Here is a 17,702-nt window from a genome sequence, read left to right as displayed (position 1 = left end):
CTTGGGAATTGAAGTGTAAATGAGGCGCCGCTGAGCGAGCGCTGGATTTCGCCTTTTAGGATTCCTCTTTTCCCTCGTTATGTGGGTCAGGCTCTGTTTGTGGCCTGTGGGGTGTCCTGGGAGGGGGTACTGGCGATGCTGGTGCAGGGAACGCCTCAAGGAACGGCCGGAGCTGTCCCAGGGAAGGGGGAAATTGGATTTTAGGGAAAGGTTTTCCCCCCCAGAGGGTGTCGAGCACCGGAAAAGGCTCCCCGGGAATGTCCCAGAGCTCCAGGAGCGTTCGGACAACGCTCCCAGGGATGCAGGGTGGGATTTCGGGGTGTCTGGGCGGAGTCCCCTTGGACTCTGATCCCTGTGCGTCGCCTCCAGCTCAGGATATTCCATAATTCCACCGCTCCCTGATATTCCCCTGCCCACAGCGCCTGCTGTGGGTGCCAGGCTGTGCCCTGGGGCACAAACCTCTCACTGTCACCCGTGTGGAGTCACCCGTGCCCGCTCCACCAGCAATTCAGCTGCGCTGGCTGCGCTGATCAAGAGATTCCCACATCCCTGATTTCCTCGGGAGGCTCCGGGCACGCGGTGCGGCTGCTCTTGGTAAGCAGCGAGCAATAAATGACTGAACTGAGCGCTGGGGGAAGGTCTGGCCCGCTCAGGTGAGGACGTTTCTCCCTCCCGTGACTCCCCTCTCGCTCGCCGGGGAGCAGAAAACGCCGCTGGGGTGTGGAGAATGCCAAAAAAAGCTTAGGATGGAGCGTTCTGGAGTGCTGGGGATGTTGCTCTCCGGTCCTCTGGGGCAGCGTGGTCACCCGTGTGGTCACCCGTGTGGTCACCTGTGTGGTCACCCGGGCCACTGTGTCTCATCTGTGTGGGCAGTGTGCTGCCCTGGGGCTCTGTGCCCACCTGTGTGGGCCCTGTGGTCACCTGGGCCAGTGTGCCCATCCGTGTGTCCTTGTGGTCACTCATCTGAGCCCTGTGCCCCACTGGCTGTCCCCGTGCCCCCTGCACATCCCCCATGTGTCCCCACGTGTCCCTGTGCCCCCTGCGTGTCCCCCATGTGTCCCCATGCCCCCTACATGTCCCCTGTGTGTCCCCATGTGTCCCCACGTGTCCCTGTGCCCCCTACATGTCCCCCATGTGTCCCCATGTGTCCCCATGCCCCCTGCATGTCCCCCGTGTGTCCCCACGTGTCCCTGTGCCCCCTGTGTGTCCCCATGTGTCCCCATGCCCCCTACATGTCCCCTGTGTGTCCCCACGTGTCCCCGTGCCCCCTACATGTCCCTGTGTGTGTCCCCACGTGTCCCCGTGCCCCCTACATGTCCCCGTGTGTGTCCCCATGTCCCCATGCCCCCTACATGTCCCCGTGTGTGTCCCCATGTCCCCGTGCCCCCTGCATGTCCCCCATGTGTCCCCACGTGTCCCCGTGCCCCCTGCATGTCCCCCATGTGTCCCCACGTGTCCCCGTGCCCCCTACATGTCCCCGTGTGTGTCCCCATGTCCCCATGTCCCCTGCATGTCCCCCATGTGTCCCCACGTGTCCCCGTGCCCCCTAACATGTCCCCGTGTGTGTCCCCATGTCCCCGTGCCCCCTGCATGTCCCCCATGTGTCCCCACGTGTCCCCGTGCCCCCTGCATGTCCCCGTGTGTGTCCCCATGTCCCCGTGCCCCCTACATGTCCCCGTGCATCCCCCGCCCACCCCTGCATCCCCGTGCCCACCGTGTTCCCGCGGTGTGCCCGCAGGCTGCCGGGGGATGCTGTGCGGCTTCGGGGCCGTGTGCGAGCGCAGCCCCTCGGAGCCGGGCCAGGCCTCGTGCGTGTGCAAGAAGGGTCCCTGTGCGCCGGTGGTGGCCCCGGTGTGCGGCTCCGACCACTCCACCTACAGCAACGAGTGCGAGCTGGACAGGGCCCAGTGCAACCAGCAGAGGAGGATCAAGGTGGTCAGCAAGGGAGCCTGCGGTGAGTGGCGGTGCCGGGTCCCCAGGGCGGGCAGGGACACCCGGGATGAGCTCAGGGGGTGGGGACAGCGCTGGGGACACTGAGGGGATGGTCAGCGCTGCGTTGGGGGACAGCAGAGTGTGGCAAGGAGGGAAAATGATGGAAAAGGGATGGAAAAGGGATGGAAAAGTGATGGCCAAAGGCTGGGCCAGGGGCGTGTGACAGCCCTGTGAGGAACAGCCCGTGCTGGGACACCTCTGATGTCCTGGGGATGGGGACAGGATGGGAGGGGACACTGAGGGAATCACCAGCTCTTCCTTGGGGGTCAGCAGAGTGTGATAAGAAAGGAAAATGCTGGAAAAATGCTGGCCAAAAGCTGGTCCAGGGGTGTGTGGCAAACGCCGTGGGGACCGACCCCCTCTGGGACATCCCCGCTGCCCCCCGGCACCTCTGCAGGGCAGGAAACATCTGCCACAGCTGGAAGTGGGGCTGATCAAAGCCCTTCCCCAGGCTGGCATTCCAACTGCGAGCCCGGAGCTGTAGGAATGAGCCCTCTCCAGTCTCCTCAGCTCCCAGGAAATGAGCCTGACCTTTCTGTGTGGCTGTGCAGTGAATCCACACCCAGCTCCTGCTGGGGCTCCTGCGCAGGGGAGGGAGCAGGGAGAGACGGATTCCAAGTAATAATTAATAATCATCAGAAAGCCACAAATAAAGGGGGGAAATAAAAAGGTGGCAAACGAATTTGTCAGCGAGGGAATTGCTCCTTGAGCTCTTGCTCTGATTGGGGATTGCAGGAAGGGCCTTGAGGACCCTGGAGCTCTCAGGGAGCATTTGTAGGGAAAAGAGACTGCAGGAGAGGTGGAGAGGGTGGGAAAGGAGAGGAGAGAGGGGCCAGGAGGGGAGGGAGCTCCTTCCTCGTGTGCCGAGGGTTCGGAATGATCCTACAGCCCCCGTGGTGGGTGGGCACTGGGGGGGATGGACTCGCTGCTCAGGAGCAGGGAACAGCTCTGCCTCTGGCATCTGCTGGAACTGGTGGAAAACGATCCATTGCTGCTCTTTTTGGGGCACTCAGAGGGAATGGATCCAGGGGATATCTCGGGGTTATTCCATGAGAGGAATGAGACCGCGACCTTTGCCGTGCTCTCACCCGTGTCCCCTCCTGTGTCCCTCAGGCTCCAAGGACCCCTGTGCAGAGGTGACCTGCAGCTTCGGCAGCACGTGTGTCCCCTCCCCCGATGGCCAGGTGGCCAAGTGCGTGTGTCCCTCGTCGTGCAGCGGCGTCCCCGAGAGCCCCGTGTGCGGCAGCGACGGCCGCGACTACCCCAGCCAGTGCCACCTCAACAAGCACGCCTGCGACAAGCAGGAGAACGTCTTCAAGAAGTTCGATGGCCCCTGTGGTGAGTCCCCTGGCACCCCCAGGGGCTTGAAATATCCCGGGGATGAGGGGGTTAAAAATGAGTCCAGCTGAGGTGGGAATGTTGGAGGGAAGAGCGGTGGGAAAGGGTTGAGGAGAAATTTGGGTGGGTGCTTGCTGTCAGCTCAGAAAGGGCGGTGTGGGCAGGAAAAAGTCGGTTTGGACAGCAGAAAGGTCAGGTTGGGCACAAATAGGTCACTCTGGGCGGCAGAAGGGTCAGGTTGGGCACAAACAGGTCAGTTTGGACAGCAGAAAGGTCAGGTTGGGCACAGATAGGTCACTCTGGGCGGCAGAAGGGTCTGGTTGGGCACAAACAGGTCACTCTGGGCGGCAGAAGGGTCTGGTTGGGCACAAACAGGTCAGTTTGGACAGCAGAAAGGTCAGGTTGGGCACAAACAGGTCACTCTGGGCGGCAGAAGGGTCTGGTTGGGCACAAACAGGTCGCTCTGGGCAGCAAAAGGTCACTCTGGGTGACAGCTGCTGACACTGAGACCAAGGCCCCGCTTCCCTCGGGGTGTTTGTGCTCCAGCCCCACTGACCCAGAGAGCAGCTCCAGCATCTGTGCCACCTCCTGTCCCTCCTGCTGCTCCCTGGAGGCCCCTGGCTGTGCTTTTGGCACAGAGCCTCCGGGGTTTTTAGGGTGCAGAATAAGATTGGAGCTTCCAGGAGCTCCTGGTTTTAGCTGGGAAGCAGCAGGAGCTCAGGGAGGGCTGTAGGACCTGGAAGTGCTTGAAGGAATTTGGGCTCCTGGGTGAGCTGAAAGGTTTGGGATGTGCTTTGGGACAGTGGAGGTCACTTCATTTCTGTGCTAAAAGGGACAAATCCAGCTGGGACCCTGTCCTACACCATTCCCATGGGGTGTGGGGATGGCAGACGGGGAGGTCCCGATTATTGTTGTTGTTTCCTGCCCTTCTCAGTGCAGGGATTCCAGGGATTAAAGGGTGGGAATATCCCGTGGTGCTTCTGGAATTGCAGACAAGGAATCAGTGCTCCCCAGGTTCTTGGCATGGGAGGGAAAATCCTTCGGGATTAGGAGCAGTCAGCACCTGTTTTCCCCGTGGTTTTGGTGTGCTGAAGTGAGCTCAGCTCATCAGAGATGGGCATCCAGATAAACCTAGATTGGAGCCTAAACCTGGATTAGAGATGTGGGGCCCTGGCTGCTTCCAGGGCTCTCCCAGCACTTTGGGAAGCCAGGGAGGGATAAAGAGCAGGATGGGAGTCCCAAGCACCCTGCAAACATTCCTTGGATTCAGAAGGTTTGTGTGGGTCAGGAGAGAGGCAGAGGGGTGTGAGGGCAGCTCAGGATGGGGGAAAGGCAGAGTTTATCCCAGGAGAGAGGCAGAGGGGTGTGAGGGCAGCTTGGGATGGGGGAAAGGCAGAGTTTATCCCAGGAGAGAGGCAGAGGGGTGTGAGGGCAGCTCGGGATGGGGGAAAGGCAGAGTTTATCCCAGGAAAAGGGCAGAGGGGTGTGAGGGCAGCTCGGGATGGGGGAAAGGCAGAGTTTATCCCAGCGCTGTTCCCTTTGGAAAGGTCAGGTACCCTCAGTAAGGAACGAGTCCTTAGGGGCACAAGGGGATCTTTGAGGGGCTCTTGGAGCCATGCAGGGAAGGAGCAGAGCCTGGGAAGCACCGATTTGGGCAGGGAATGACTCCCTGCTCCCACCTCCCTTCCCAGACCCCTGCAAGAGCGTCCTCTCCGACCCGAACCGCGTGTGCCGGGTGAACCCCCGGACGCGGCAGGCGGAGCTGCTGGCCCGGCCCGAGAGCTGCCCCCCGAGGAGGGACCCCGTGTGCGGCGATGACGGCGTCACCTACGACAACGAGTGCGTGATGGGGCGCTCGGGGGCCGTGCGGGGGCTGGACCTCCAGAAGGTGCGCTCAGGGCAGTGCCAGCAGCAGGGTGAGTGCCTCGCCATCCTCCTCCTCCTCCTCCCTCGCAGCGCTCGGGGCAGAGGGAGCATCCCCTGACCCCCATCCCGCTGTGCCCAGGGCGGGTGTGAGCGCTGCTGGCCTGTCTCTGTTGCCTTTTTCCCAACCTGGAAATGAAACTGGAGCTAATTGTAGTAAGGAGGTAAATTAAAAGTGGATCTTTGTTTGGAGGCCTCCGGGGGCGCTTACGGAGAGGGCTCACGAAAGCCCAGCCCCCACCGGGGGTGCACACAGTTTGATAAGTTTGGTGAATTAGCATAATTGACTAAAAAGCACCAATTAGGAGCACAAGTGGTGATGCAATTCCCCTGCCCCGGGTCAAGGCCCTTCTAAGTCTTCCCCCCCTCGGATGGGACTTTACTTTTGATGCCTTAGGTTTTAACTTTTCTATTTTTCAAACCCCGCGCTGCCTGCTGGGTCACTCTGACGTTTCCTGTGGCCTCTCAGCTGCTGTTCTCTCGTGCTGCTCAGCCATAAGAAACTCTCTTTAGGTTTGCTCTCCAAGGACCCCCGGATTGTCCCAGGCCCCAAAATGTGTAAACCAAAAGCCTCTGAAGAGCAGGGGCAAACTTGGGGTAATGACATCATTAACTGAGGTTATAATTGGAGAATTAACCCTGATATGCAAATGGACCAAACTTATAAAAGTGTGAAGGACCCGTGACCCAGGGTCTGTCTCAGGTGGAGCCTTTGGCCTGCCCAGGGTGCACCTTTGAAGGCCCTTCCAATAAACACCTACCTTTATTCCCTTGTTCTTGCCTGGCCTCTGTTTTTAGGTGGCCACCTCAGGCACCAGTTTTTTGGCACCCCAGATGGGACAACGAGGCTTCCAGAAACCCTCTGTGACTGAGAAAGATCCAGCTCAGCTGGATCAGCATTTTGTTGCTGGAAATGTGTCTGAAGAGCTGGTTTTGAGCCTTGGTAGCCAGGGAGAACCGAGACAGGATAGGGGCTTTGCAATATGCTTTGTCATTCCGCCTAGGGAAAGGGCATGGAAAAATGCTGGGAAAACCAGCCACCAGCACAACAGGCTACAAGTAAAGAATACAGACGATATACACAAAAGAAAAAACGGTACAAAACCCCCCAAAACGGCTTCATCCTCCCCCGCAGACAAATGCAAGGACGAGTGCAAGTTCAACGCCGTGTGCCTGAACCGGCGCGGCGCCGCGCGCTGCTCCTGCGACCGCCTCACCTGCGACGGCGCCTTCCGGCCCCTGTGCGGCCGCGACAGCCGCACCTACGGCAGCGACTGCGAGCGCCGCCGGGCCGAGTGCCAGCAGCAGGCTGCCATCCCCGTCAAGCACAGCGGGCCCTGCGGTAAGGACGGACTGCTGGGAGGGAGCCCATGGGGGTGCTGGGCCCTCCTTCCCACGGGGGTGCTGGTCCCTCAATCCAGTGGGGATCTTGGTCCCCAGATCGTCCCTCAGGGATGCTGTTCCATGGGGATGCTGGTCCCTCTCATCCTGGGATGAGGGAGGGGTGCTGATCCCCAGATCTCCTTCCCACAGGAGTGCTGGTTCCCCCCTGTCCTGTGGGAAATGCTGGTCCCTTGATGCCATGGGGATGCTGGTCCCTCACCCACCCCGTGGCGCTTCCCATCCCTCTCCAGGCAGGGTGGGATGCTGGGAAGCTGCAAATGGGTGCCCGCTGAGCAAGGCATGGGCTCAGCCTTGTGTCCAGCCAGCCTGGAATGTCCCTCGTTCCGTGTTTCTGTCCTTCCAGCAGCCCCGGTGTGTGCCCGTCTCGCTGTCCGTGGTCTGTCTCTGTCTGGTGTGTGACACGGGGGACACTCCGTGTTTGAGCCACGTGTCTGTCACGTCCAGCTGGTCTCTCTCACTCCCCACCACATTCCCTGCTGTCCATGCCATCCATTCCCACTCCTCCCAGGGTAGTGCCAGTCTCCAAACCCCTTCCATGCCCTCCCTTCCATGCCTGCCTGCTTCTCTCAGCTCCAGGTGCTCTCCGCCGGGAACTCCTCCCACTGTGCTCTCTCTGGAGCTCTCACTGTGTCTTTGTCTCGTCTCTAGGAGAAGCTTCCCCATGGACCTTTCTGAGGAGGATGGGATAGGATGGGGCTTTGGATCCTTAGGATGCTGGGAATGTCCAGCGTTAAGATTCTCCCCCAGGAAGTGAAGGAGGTTAAAGCAGCCACTGGATTGATTTGGATGAGTTACAAGTTGTTCATTTCAGCTCAGTTTGGTTTTTCCCACCTCTGGAATCGTGTCCTGTTCTTTTGAGCTGATGTTTTATCAGGTATCAGCTGGATTGAACCTCCTGAAGTACTCGGGAATTAGAACTCCATGGTGGGGATGGGTTTTGTTGGCTTTGTGCTCCTGCTGGAGGTTTTCGAGGCTGCCAGACCCAGCTGCTGGAAAAGAGTTTGTCAGGCTCCCAAATTCCCACTCGGAATAACCACAGCTGTTATTTTTAAGCATTCATTTCCCTGTATTTCTGATGGGGGAATGGTTGGGAGTCAATTCCCTGAGTTTTCCCTGTGGGAGGGGCTGTGCTCCCAGGAGGGGGATTTTTTGCAGCCCTGGCTCCCTGGGCTCTCTTCAAACCCTCCCCTGTGCCTCCTTTAGAGGCCAAAACTTCCCAAATTTCTGGGAAGAGCAGGGAATTCACGCTGCTCCTGAGCACCAGCCACTCATCGTTTCCGCCGTGTTCCGTGGCACAAGGCCAGGAGCTGCAGGATGTGCTCCTGCTGCACCTGCCGTTCCTCTCTCCATCTCCCTCTCCTTTATTTCAGCTCCCTCCCAACTCCCCTCCCTCCAGGCCAGCACACATCTGCTTCCAGGAGCTGCATCCTGGTGGGATAGGAGCAAAAAAGGGGGGGAATGAATCAAAGCCAGGGCTCTGTCTGCCAAAACCTGGGATTGCAGCGTGCCCGTGACAGCTCCGGGCAGTCCTTTGCCCGTCCCTGGGAGGTGTGAGCAGAATTTTGATCCCCGTCAGCTCAGAAAAGGAAAAGCTCTGAGCTCAATGCTGGGGTGCTCATCCATGCCTCGATGCTGTGGGAATGCAGAGGATGCAGGGAGCTGGGAAAGGCAGGGAATGGGAGGGGCTGGCAGCACTTGAACCCCTCACAAGCAGCCGTCTGACAAACCCCGAGCTCTGCTGCCTTTCCCAGCAGCCAGGCCAGGGAGGCAAAGCCAAACAAAGCCATCCAAGCCAAACAAAACCATCCAAGCCTTGGTTTTACCTCTCTCAGCGCTGTGATGGTGCAGCTGGGAAAGAAGGGATGGGATGAGGCCGATGTGGACAGCAGGGAAGGAAGGAAGGAAGGTGTCTGTAGTTGCATCTGTCTTTTCCTCCCTGCCTCTCTCTGCTCTCCTCTCTTCTCTTCTCCCTCTTTCTCTCTTTCTCTCTCTCTCTCTTTCCTGTTTCGTCTGTGTCTTGTGTTTTACAGTGTTGCCTGTGTGGAGGAAGGAATTCTGTCCTGGCACCACCCTCCTGCTCCCTGCCCGGACATCTCTGCTGGGAGCTCGCCTCTGCCCCTCCTCCGTGGCCAGGGCCACTCCTGGCCTCCTCTCACTGCTCCCACCTCTCTCTAGTTTGGCCTGAGAGCCCCCCAGGACGGAGAGGTTGCCCTGGGGTTTGTCCCATCCCTCGCCCCAAACTCTTCCTGCTGGAATGGAAATTGCTGGGCTCTTGTCCGATGCTTCCTTCGAGGCAAAGGAGAGTGGGAGCAGAGGTGGGTGCTGGGAGCCCTCCACTCCTCGGCCGGCCCCCCCCGGGCTGCTGCATCACTCCGGACTGCTCCTGGTTGATCTTCCCTCTCCTCCTGCTCCCGACTAACCCCCCTGGCTTCCCCACCTCCTCCTTCCCGGAGTTCCTGCCTGCCCGGGGCTGTGGCGCTTCTCCCCGTGCTGTCCCAGCTGTGTGTCCTGCTTGTCCCTGCCAATCCCAGCTCCACAGAGATCCCGGCTCCCTCTCCCAGGCTCTGAGGAGCTGGCTGTGCTCGGAAGTGGTTCTATTCCGGGAATATTTCCCCGTGGAGCGGTGCCGGAGCTCACTGCGTGTCCCAGGCGTGGATGGATGGGTTCCAAGGTGGCTTCAGTGCCTCTTCTCCATGGGCACCCCCAGCTGAGCTGGCAGGAGAGCTCGGTATTCCCTGGATATTCCCAGAATCTGGGATTCCCGATCCCTGGGCTTCGTTAGGTGTCTGCTGGGTTGGAAGGGATCATAAATCATCTAGGTCCAGCCCCCTGCCACAGGCAGGGACACCTCCCGTTATCCCAGGTTGCTCCAAGCCTGGTCTGGAGCACTTCCAGGCTCAGCAGCAGGTAAAGGATCACGCGCTGGAATCACCCAGGGTGCACAAAGAGCGCTTTGCTTGCCCCGTGCCTCAGTTTCCCTCCCTCCAGGATGGGGCAGGGCCAGGAACCAAAGCAGGTCTTGATTAAAGCCCAGCCCAGCAGGTCCTCGTTGCTCCCACCCACAGCAAAGTTGGTGCCAACCCCCCCAGAGATGCCTGGGGGTGGCCCATGGCTGTGTGTGAGATATTCCAGGCTGGGATTTGGGAACTTGGTGTGCTGCATCTCCGCAGGTTTCCTGCTGGAGAAGGACAGGGAGTGTCAGGGCCGGGTTCCCCATCAGGGCTGGCCTCTCCCTGTGCTCCCACTCCCATTCCCGTGCTTCCCGAGGCAGGAATGTGAGCCTGGATCTCAAACCAGGGATTATCTTTGCTTCATGCCCAGAAAAATCGTGTCCATCGGAGGGAATTTCTCCGTGGAAGCTGTGTCAGCGTGTTGGGGGGACGTGGAAAAAAGGGAGACAAACAGATGGGAGCAGCACCCCAGGGAGCAATTCCTGGTCCTCGGGAAGTGCTCAGAGCTGCCGGGAAGTTGGGGAGAGAGCTGGAGAGGGGCTGGAGCTGTGTCCCTGTGCCTGAACTGTCCCCCTTTCCCTGTTCTTTGCAGACCCTCGGCTCTAGGCTGTGACTTGGTAGGTGCTTCCCAGAGAGGCAGATCCCGATCCGGGCCCTTCCCGGCGGCTGGCACAGGGCTTCTGCCCGGCTCCTGCCCTGCAGAGGTGCCACCGCCGTGGTGCCAGCTGGAGAGGTGCCCAGGGCTGCTCCAGAGGGACCTTTCCCAGCTCACGGCTCCGTTCCTGCCTCGCTGCCGGGGCTGCGCTGTGTCTGCTGCTGCTCCATCTCCTCTGGGCTGCATTGTGTGTCCCCACCCGTGTCCTTGTCCTGTGTCCTTGTCACTGTCCAGCACAGATGGAATCCCTGGTGTCCCTTCCCTGCCCCAGCCCCTCGGGGCCGTTGTCCGGAGGGTCACTGGGCAGTGCTGGCTCTGTCCCCACTCCTCCCTTGGCTCCTGGGTGGTGGTGGGGGGGGATTCCTGGAGGGAATTTCTGGTTGGGAGTAGGGAGGAATCCCTGGGATTTCCCTGCCAGCAGGGAGTGGGACACGGCCTGTGCTCTCTGCTGGCACTTTGTCACCTCTGAGCATCCCCAGGGGAGGTGCCACTGCTCGCCTGGGGTGGTGGATCCAGAGGGAATGCTGCTTCTGTGGGATTACCAATCCCTGGGAGCCTCAGGGCTCTGCTGGAGTCATTTCCCGAGGGCTGGGATGAAGGAAGGGCATGGGATGTCCCCATGCTGCCCCACAGCAGCTCCCTGGGGGATGAGCAGTGTGCTGGAGCTGCGTGTGTCCTCTCCAGCCGGGTCCTGCTGGCGAATCCCACAAGGGGTGCCAGCATGAGTTTTCCAGTGTGATCCCAAGGGTGTGGGTCCCAGGGAAGGGAGCTCTGCCTGTGGGAGCTTTGTGGAAGGTTCTGCCCAGGATGGAGGGGACAGGGGGGTGGGAATCCTGTTCCTGGCATGCGGGGAGACGATCCCATGCCTGCTGCCCATCCCTAACCTCCGCCACGCATGGGGACCGTGCTGAGCCGGGCATGGCGGGGTGGCACGGAGGGGATGGGGCCTGGGGGTGAGCCCAGCAGCTCTGTGCTCGTGCCACGGCTCGGGGCAGGCGGGTGGCCCCGCGGCTGGGGACGCTGGCACGTCCTGCTCCGCTCAGCGCCCGCCACCCGCGCCGGCACCCACCCGAGCCACCCGCGCCCGTCCCTGTCCCCTCTGCAGACCTGGGCACACCCAGCCCCTGCCTGGGCGTGGAGTGCTCCTTCGGGGCCACGTGCGTGGTGAAGAACCAGGAGGCCGTGTGCGAGTGCCAGCAGCAGTGCCAGGGCCGCTACGACCCCGTGTGTGGCACCGACCAGCGCACCTACGGCAACCCCTGCGAGCTGGACGCCATGGCCTGCGTGCTCCAGAGGGACATCAGGGTCAAACACAAGGGGCCCTGTGGTAAGACTGGGGGGTTCTTGTTGTTTTGTTGTGGTTTATGGCCTGTGCGCTCTCAAGAGGGACTTTGGGGTCAAGCACAAGGGGCCTTGTGATGAGATTTGGGCTGGGGGATTGTTTTCTTGTTGCTGTTCTGTTGTTGTTGGCCTGTGACCTCAAAAGGGACGTGAGGGTGAAGGTCAAGGGGTCCTGTGGTGAGGTTTCGGGTGGGGGTTGTTGCTTTGTTGTTGTTGTTGTTGTTGGCCTGTGTCCTCCAGAGGGACACCAGGGTGAAGGACGAGGAGTCCTGCGGTGGGATTTGGGCTGGGCCTTGTTTTGTTGTTTGGTTGTTGTTGTTTGGTTGTTGTTCATGGCCCACGACCTCAAGAGGGACACCGGGGTCAAGCATGAGGGGCCTTGTGGTGAGATTTGGGCTGGGATTGGTGTTGTTTTGTCATTGTTGTTTTGCTGTTGTTGTTCCTCCTCCCTTCGCCCCAGCCCGGGCTGGCGCACAGGGACAGACAGTGACCCAAGCACAGAGGTGGCACTGCCCGTGGGGACAGAGAGGTTTGGGTTGTGTTTCAGCTCAAAGGAGGGCGCTGGGAGAGGATCCAGGCTCCACCCTGGGTGCTCCTTCCTCACTGAGGGATGTGAGGCAGTGGGAAAGCTCGGGATGAGCTGGGAGTTGTCCCTCCGTGAACACCAGGCCTGGCACTGTCCCCTGACCCAGCAAACCCTCCCCGAGCTGCCCTGCAGAGAAGGCTCTGCCTCAGGGGTGAGCTCAGCGGGCTCCATCCCGATCCCAAAGGAGAACCCACCACGGAAATGCAGCTCAGCCCTTCCCACGGCACAGAGCCACGGAATGTCCGAGCTGAGCGAGACCCGCAGGGATCCCTGAATCCACCCCAAAAATCCCACCCTGGGAGCGTTGTCCAAACACTCCTGGAGCTCTCAGGGCCGTGCCCATTCCCTGCTCCAGGCACTTCCATCTGCTCCCTGTGCCAGCACAGCTTTGCCACTCAGGGTTTGCAGCCGGGCACAGCCTGGGCTAAGCTTGGTTCTCCCAGAACCAAATCTTTGGGATGTTCAGGCAGAGCTGGGCTAATTGCAGATTGATCAAATACAGATTTTCTGCCCCAAACCCTCTGGCTGGGAATGAGGAGCTGGCTGCCCTCAGCATCCCCTGGAGCTGCAGATCCCGTACATGGCTCGGGATTTGTGCCACAGATAAAAACCTCCAGGCCACCAGCACGAACCGAGCAGGGGGCTGGTGCCTCCTCCTCCCCCATGCCAAGGCAGCAGCTGCTGTGTGGAGGAGAAAAAGCAGGAAAAGCACCTTGGAGCCAAATTCCTGGCAAAATGGAGGAGGCATGGGGCTGGCAGGGAGGGAAGGGAGGTGCTGGAAGGAGAGGATGAATCAGTGAACACCCAGGAGTCGGGGGCTGTGCTGCCTGGTGTCTCCTGCGAGGAGGGAGAGCTGCTTGGAGAGGGAATTTTTACCAAATAAAGGGGTTTTTGTGCCCTCAGCCTGGCTGTCAGCGTGTCAGGTGTGATATTCCACCTGCAACCAGCAAAGGAATCGAGCTGGAGGTGGAATCCCCCTTCCCACCGCCTCTTCCTGTGGGAATCTGCTGCCTCTCCTCCCCCCTCCCCGGAGCCCGTGGCTGATTTATTGCTCCCCGTAATTGTGCTCTCTCCCACCTCTTTAGCTCTGAGAGCCACAGCGACAGTGACATTTCAGCCCCTTTCTCCTGGCCCTGATGGTTTTTAGGAGGAGTTCTTGCTTTTCTTCCAGCCTCTCCCTGCTCCTGCATCCCTTCCTCGGCCTGGGGACATGCAGCGGGAGGAGGGTGCAGCGAGCTTTTCTTTCTGCCTTACTGGGGTTTAGAGCTGCGTGAGGAGGCTTGGATGGGATTTTGGGACTCATTTCTTCGCTGGGAGGGTGGGGAGGTTGCCCAGAGAAGCTGTGGCTTCCCCATCCCTGGAAATGTCCGGGCTGGCCGGGGCTTGCAGCCAGCTGGGACAGCTCAAGGTGTCCCTTAAAAAAGATGAGCTTTGCTTCCAGACTATTCCACAGCTCCACCACGAGCCAGCAACGCCTTCCCCGCTGTTTTAACGCCGCTTTTGTCCTTGCTGTGCCCAGAGCGCTGCGGCAAATGCCAGTTCGGGGCCATCTGCGAGGCGGAGACGGGGCGCTGCGTGTGCCCCACCGAGTGCGTCCCCTCGTCGCAGCCCGTCTGCGGCACCGACGGCAACACCTACGGCAGCGAGTGCGAGCTGCACGTCCGAGCCTGCACCCAGCAGAAAAACATCTTGGTGGCCGCCCAGGGGGACTGCAGTGAGTGTGCCAGCGTCCCCTTTGTCCCCCGCGTCACATCCCGCAGGCAGAGGATGCTCGGCCCCGCTCTGGTCATCCCGCAGCGTGGTTATCCCGTGGGTTTGGTCACTCACGAGGTTTTTTCCCTCCCCTTGCCTGGGTGATTTTAACTTAGGAATGGTTGGGTATTTTGAGGCTCTCCAGCAGCTTTTTAGCCCCAGCTGGTTGGTGGTGCACAGAGGGGAGTGCACCCCGTGTTATTTTTCTGAGCCGAGCAAAGAAATTGGATTAATGTCCGTGGGGCCGAGTCGGGAATTAGGCTGAAAACGTGTTAACAGCCAGCGGCAGAACGGAGAGCACCAGGCTCCGTTTGATCCTTCCCTGCCTTTCCCTCCCCTCCATCCCCTGGGGTTAATTCCTCTTTGTTCCTGGTTTCCTCCCCACTCCCCAGCCCAGGGAGCCGTCTGGGCTCATTTCTTAATGAATTAAAAGCCCCGCTCGGCTTCTTCATTAAGCCAAAAGCTGCGGTGATGATTGGAGCCTCATAAATACCTGTCCAGCTGGGGCTGGGTGTTCCAGGGGTGAGAGATTCTCCGGGGGTTTGGGGAAGGAAGGATGGGTGAGGATGGCAGCTGACTTCCAGAGTAAATGCTTAAATGGGATTTATTTCACCAGAAAAGAGCTGCTGGGAATCCGAAATGCTCGGGGTGGGCACCCGACCCTCGTAGAGCTCGCGTGGATTAAATAAGGAATAACGTGGCATTGGTGTCCCCAGCTCTGTGACACAGCACTGGTGGCCACGGGAGCCGCTCGGGTGGCTGAGCCTGTCCCTCCCTGTGCCCCAGAGTCGTGTGGCAGCTCCGTGTGCTCCTTCGGCAGCCGCTGCGTGGGCGGGCAGTGCCTGTGCCCACGCTGCGAGCGCCAGCCCCCGGCCCCGGTGTGCGGCACCGACGGCGTCACCTACGACAGCCCCTGCCAGCTGCAGGTGGCCTCGTGCCAGCTGCAGAAGAGCATCGAGGTGGCCAGGATGGGACCCTGTGAGGACGGTGCGTTGGTCCTGCTTCTTCGTGGGTCGGGGGAAAGGGAGGGAGGGCCGAGGGTTCCGTGCGCTGAGCTTCCCTCGCTGCCCCGCTGTGCCCGGTGAGACCCCAAAAGCCCCAAAAGGGCAGGTCCTGTGCCAGCCACGCTTCCCTGCTGCCCCTCTGTGCGCCACGGAACCCCGCTGTGCCCTGTGAGACCCCAAAGACCCCCTGCACGGCAGCTCCTGTGCCAGCCCCCTTCAAATTCCAACCCCCATTCCACCATCCCAGTTTTTTCCAATCCTATCCAACCTATCCTTGGAAGCTTGCAGGGATCCAGGGGCAGCCACAGCTTCTCTGGGCACCCTGTGCCAGGGCCTCCCCGCCCTCACAGGGAGGAATCAGTTCCCTATATCCCACCTGAATGTCCCCTTTCTCAGTGTGAAGCCATTCCCCCTTGTCCTGTCTCTGCATCCCTTGTAAATATTCCCTTTCCAATGCCATCCCTGGCATCCTGGCCCCTGGCAGGGGTTGGAACTGGATCTTTAAGGCCCCTTCCAACCCATCCCGTGGCTCTGTTGACTCAGAAGAGCCCCAGGGAAGGTTTTGGGGTCGGCTGCACCTTGCTTGGTGAGCCTAAAAATAGAGAACCCGCTGAGTTTTCCCACTCTGGGAAATCTCTGGGAATCTGCAGATTCCTGCTGGCACAGGGAGGGAGCTGAGGTTCCCTGGCCCACGGCACACATGTTAAAGGAGCTGGGAAGGACATCAGAGAGGGGGAGAGCAGACAGAACAGGGTGTTTGATCCCAGCCCTCCCCGGGGGATTCCAGGTTGCTGTCCCTCCGGAAGCAGAGCCTGAATAATTCTCTGTGTAATGCCAAAGCGCAGCCTTTGATCACTCCAGAAAAAGGGCCAGGTTCCCCTTCCCCCCTCTGCTTTTCCCCTTCCAGCAGCCTTTGAAATCAGCCACGTCTCTGCCGCTGCTGCGGCTCGGAGCATCCTGCAGAGCTTCAGGGATTTCAAACCTCTCCCTACCCCAACGTCCAAACCCAAATCCCAGCTCCACACCATCCACGATCTCCCTGTGCGTGGAGGGTTTGGGATGGGGGCAAGGAGCTGGGTCAGAGCACGGAGTGCAATTGTCACCAAAGCAAGTGGCAGCTGTCCCTCCTGGCAGCTGGGCAACCACAGGGCCCTGGTCTGGCTCCTGCTGCGGGAGGAGAAGCTCAGGCCACCTGCCGAAGCCCCTTTGCAGTGTGATTGGCACAACACCGTGCCAGCAGTGGGACATCTGGGATCCTCCCTGTAGCCCCGGCATCAGATCCCACCCCGCGTGGGGCCAGGATTTTGGGGCTGAAAAGTGAAACCCGCTGAGGTTTGGGTGTCCTGGGCACATCCTCGAGCCAGGAGAGGGCTTTGTCCCCGTGCCCTGCACGTCCCCCCGGCTCTGCCCCGCCGGGAGGGAGCCCCGTGTCACCGTGGCATCCTTGTCCCCAGAGTGTGGCTCGGGGGGCTCTGGCTCGGGGGATGGCAGCGAGTGCGAGCAGGAGCGGTGCCGGCAGTTCGGGGGCTGGTGGGACGAGGACGCCGAGGACGAGCCCTGCGTGTGCGACTTCACGTGCCTGGCCGTGCCCCGCAGCCCGGTGAGCGCTGCCCTCCTCCCGTCCCCTCCCCGGGCAGCACAGCCCATCCCCGGAGCGGGCACTCCGTGCCAGGGGCTGCGCTGAGCCGTCCCCTCGCTGTGCTGGCACAGGTGTGTGGCTCTGACGGTGCCACCTACGCCAACGAGTGCGAGCTGAAGAAGACGCGATGCGAGAAACGCCAGGAGCTCTTTGTCACCAGCCAGGGAGCCTGTCGGGGTGAGTCCCCCCGGGGAGCCACCTGTGTGAGTCCCTGTGTGCCCGTGTGTGTCCCCTGAGGGCAACCACTCCTCCCTGGTGGCTGTGTGCCCGGCTGTGTGCCCGGCTGTGCCCTCTCCCTGGGGACAGCAGGAACTGCTCACTGGGGACACCCCCCTGTCCCTGTCCCTGTCCCTGTCCCTGTCCCTGTCCCTGTCCCTTTGCTCTTCCCACTCCCACGGTCCCTGGCCGAGGGTCGGACCTCACCTCCTGTCCCCAGCACCTCCACGAGGATTTGCGGGAATGCCGCTGGATCCACGCGCACGTGGCGGGTGCCAAAGTGACCCGTGTGTCCCTGTCCTCCCCCTGCAGCCCTGGCCACCACCCCGCCGCCTCTGCTGGTGCCACACTGCAGCCAGACCGTCTACGGCTGCTGCCCGGACAACGTCACCCTGGCGCTGGGTGTGGGAGCGGCCGGATGCCCCAGTGAGTGCCACCTCGGGGGGCACCGAGGGACCTTCGGGGTGGGCTGGAGGAGCAGCTGGAGGGAGGGTTTGGGGTCCTGTCCCAGGGGAGGCGAAGCTGGACGCTCCCCAGCTGCAGAATCGCGGGATATTAAAGTCGGAAAAGCTCTCCCAAGTGGCAGCACCGCTGTGGTCACCGCAAAACCGTGTCCCCGAGTGCCACATCCACAGGTTTCTTGACCCTTTCCAGGGATGGTGACTCCACCACTTTCCTGGACAGCCCGTTCCAATGCCTGGCTACTCTTTGATTGAACAAATCTTCCCAGATATCCAACCTAAACCTCTCCTGGTGCAACTTTTCCTCCGCTTCTGTCCCTTGTCCCCTGGGAGAAGGGACTGACCCCACCCGGCCACAACCTCCCACTGCAGGTGATGCTCCCGTCCTTCCAAAAGCCCTGAGCCAACTTCCAGGCCTGAATCCCTTTGGAATGCAGGAG

The 17,702-nt window shown here is 60.6% G+C and overlaps 1 protein-coding gene across 5 annotated transcripts in view; it reads left to right on the top strand.

Annotated features, from left to right (window-relative positions):
- Positions 1-17,702, top strand: part of AGRN (agrin) — an 87,607-nt gene that overhangs the window by 41,774 nt on the left and 28,131 nt on the right. For all 5 annotated transcript variants that reach the window (XM_039563831.1, XM_039563828.1, XM_039563827.1 and 2 more), the window contains 10 exons: positions 1,739-1,954; positions 3,106-3,330; positions 5,022-5,246; positions 6,389-6,595; positions 11,369-11,590; positions 13,710-13,904; positions 14,729-14,929; positions 16,401-16,546; positions 16,657-16,762; positions 17,114-17,227. In XM_039563831.1, the coding sequence (XP_039419765.1) occupies positions 1,739-1,954; positions 3,106-3,330; positions 5,022-5,246; positions 6,389-6,595; positions 11,369-11,590; positions 13,710-13,904; positions 14,729-14,929; positions 16,401-16,546; positions 16,657-16,762; positions 17,114-17,227 (1,857 nt within the window). The remainder of the gene's footprint in view (positions 1-1,738; positions 1,955-3,105; positions 3,331-5,021; positions 5,247-6,388; positions 6,596-11,368; positions 11,591-13,709; positions 13,905-14,728; positions 14,930-16,400; positions 16,547-16,656; positions 16,763-17,113; positions 17,228-17,702) is intronic.

The sequence above is a fragment of the Corvus cornix genome, chromosome 21 (assembly GCF_000738735.6).
Source record: "Corvus cornix cornix isolate S_Up_H32 chromosome 21, ASM73873v5, whole genome shotgun sequence".
In the NCBI taxonomy this organism is placed as follows: Eukaryota; Metazoa; Chordata; class Aves; order Passeriformes; family Corvidae; genus Corvus; species Corvus cornix.
Note: the sequence above shows the minus strand (reverse complement) of the source record. Positions and strands in the feature narration are given on the sequence as shown.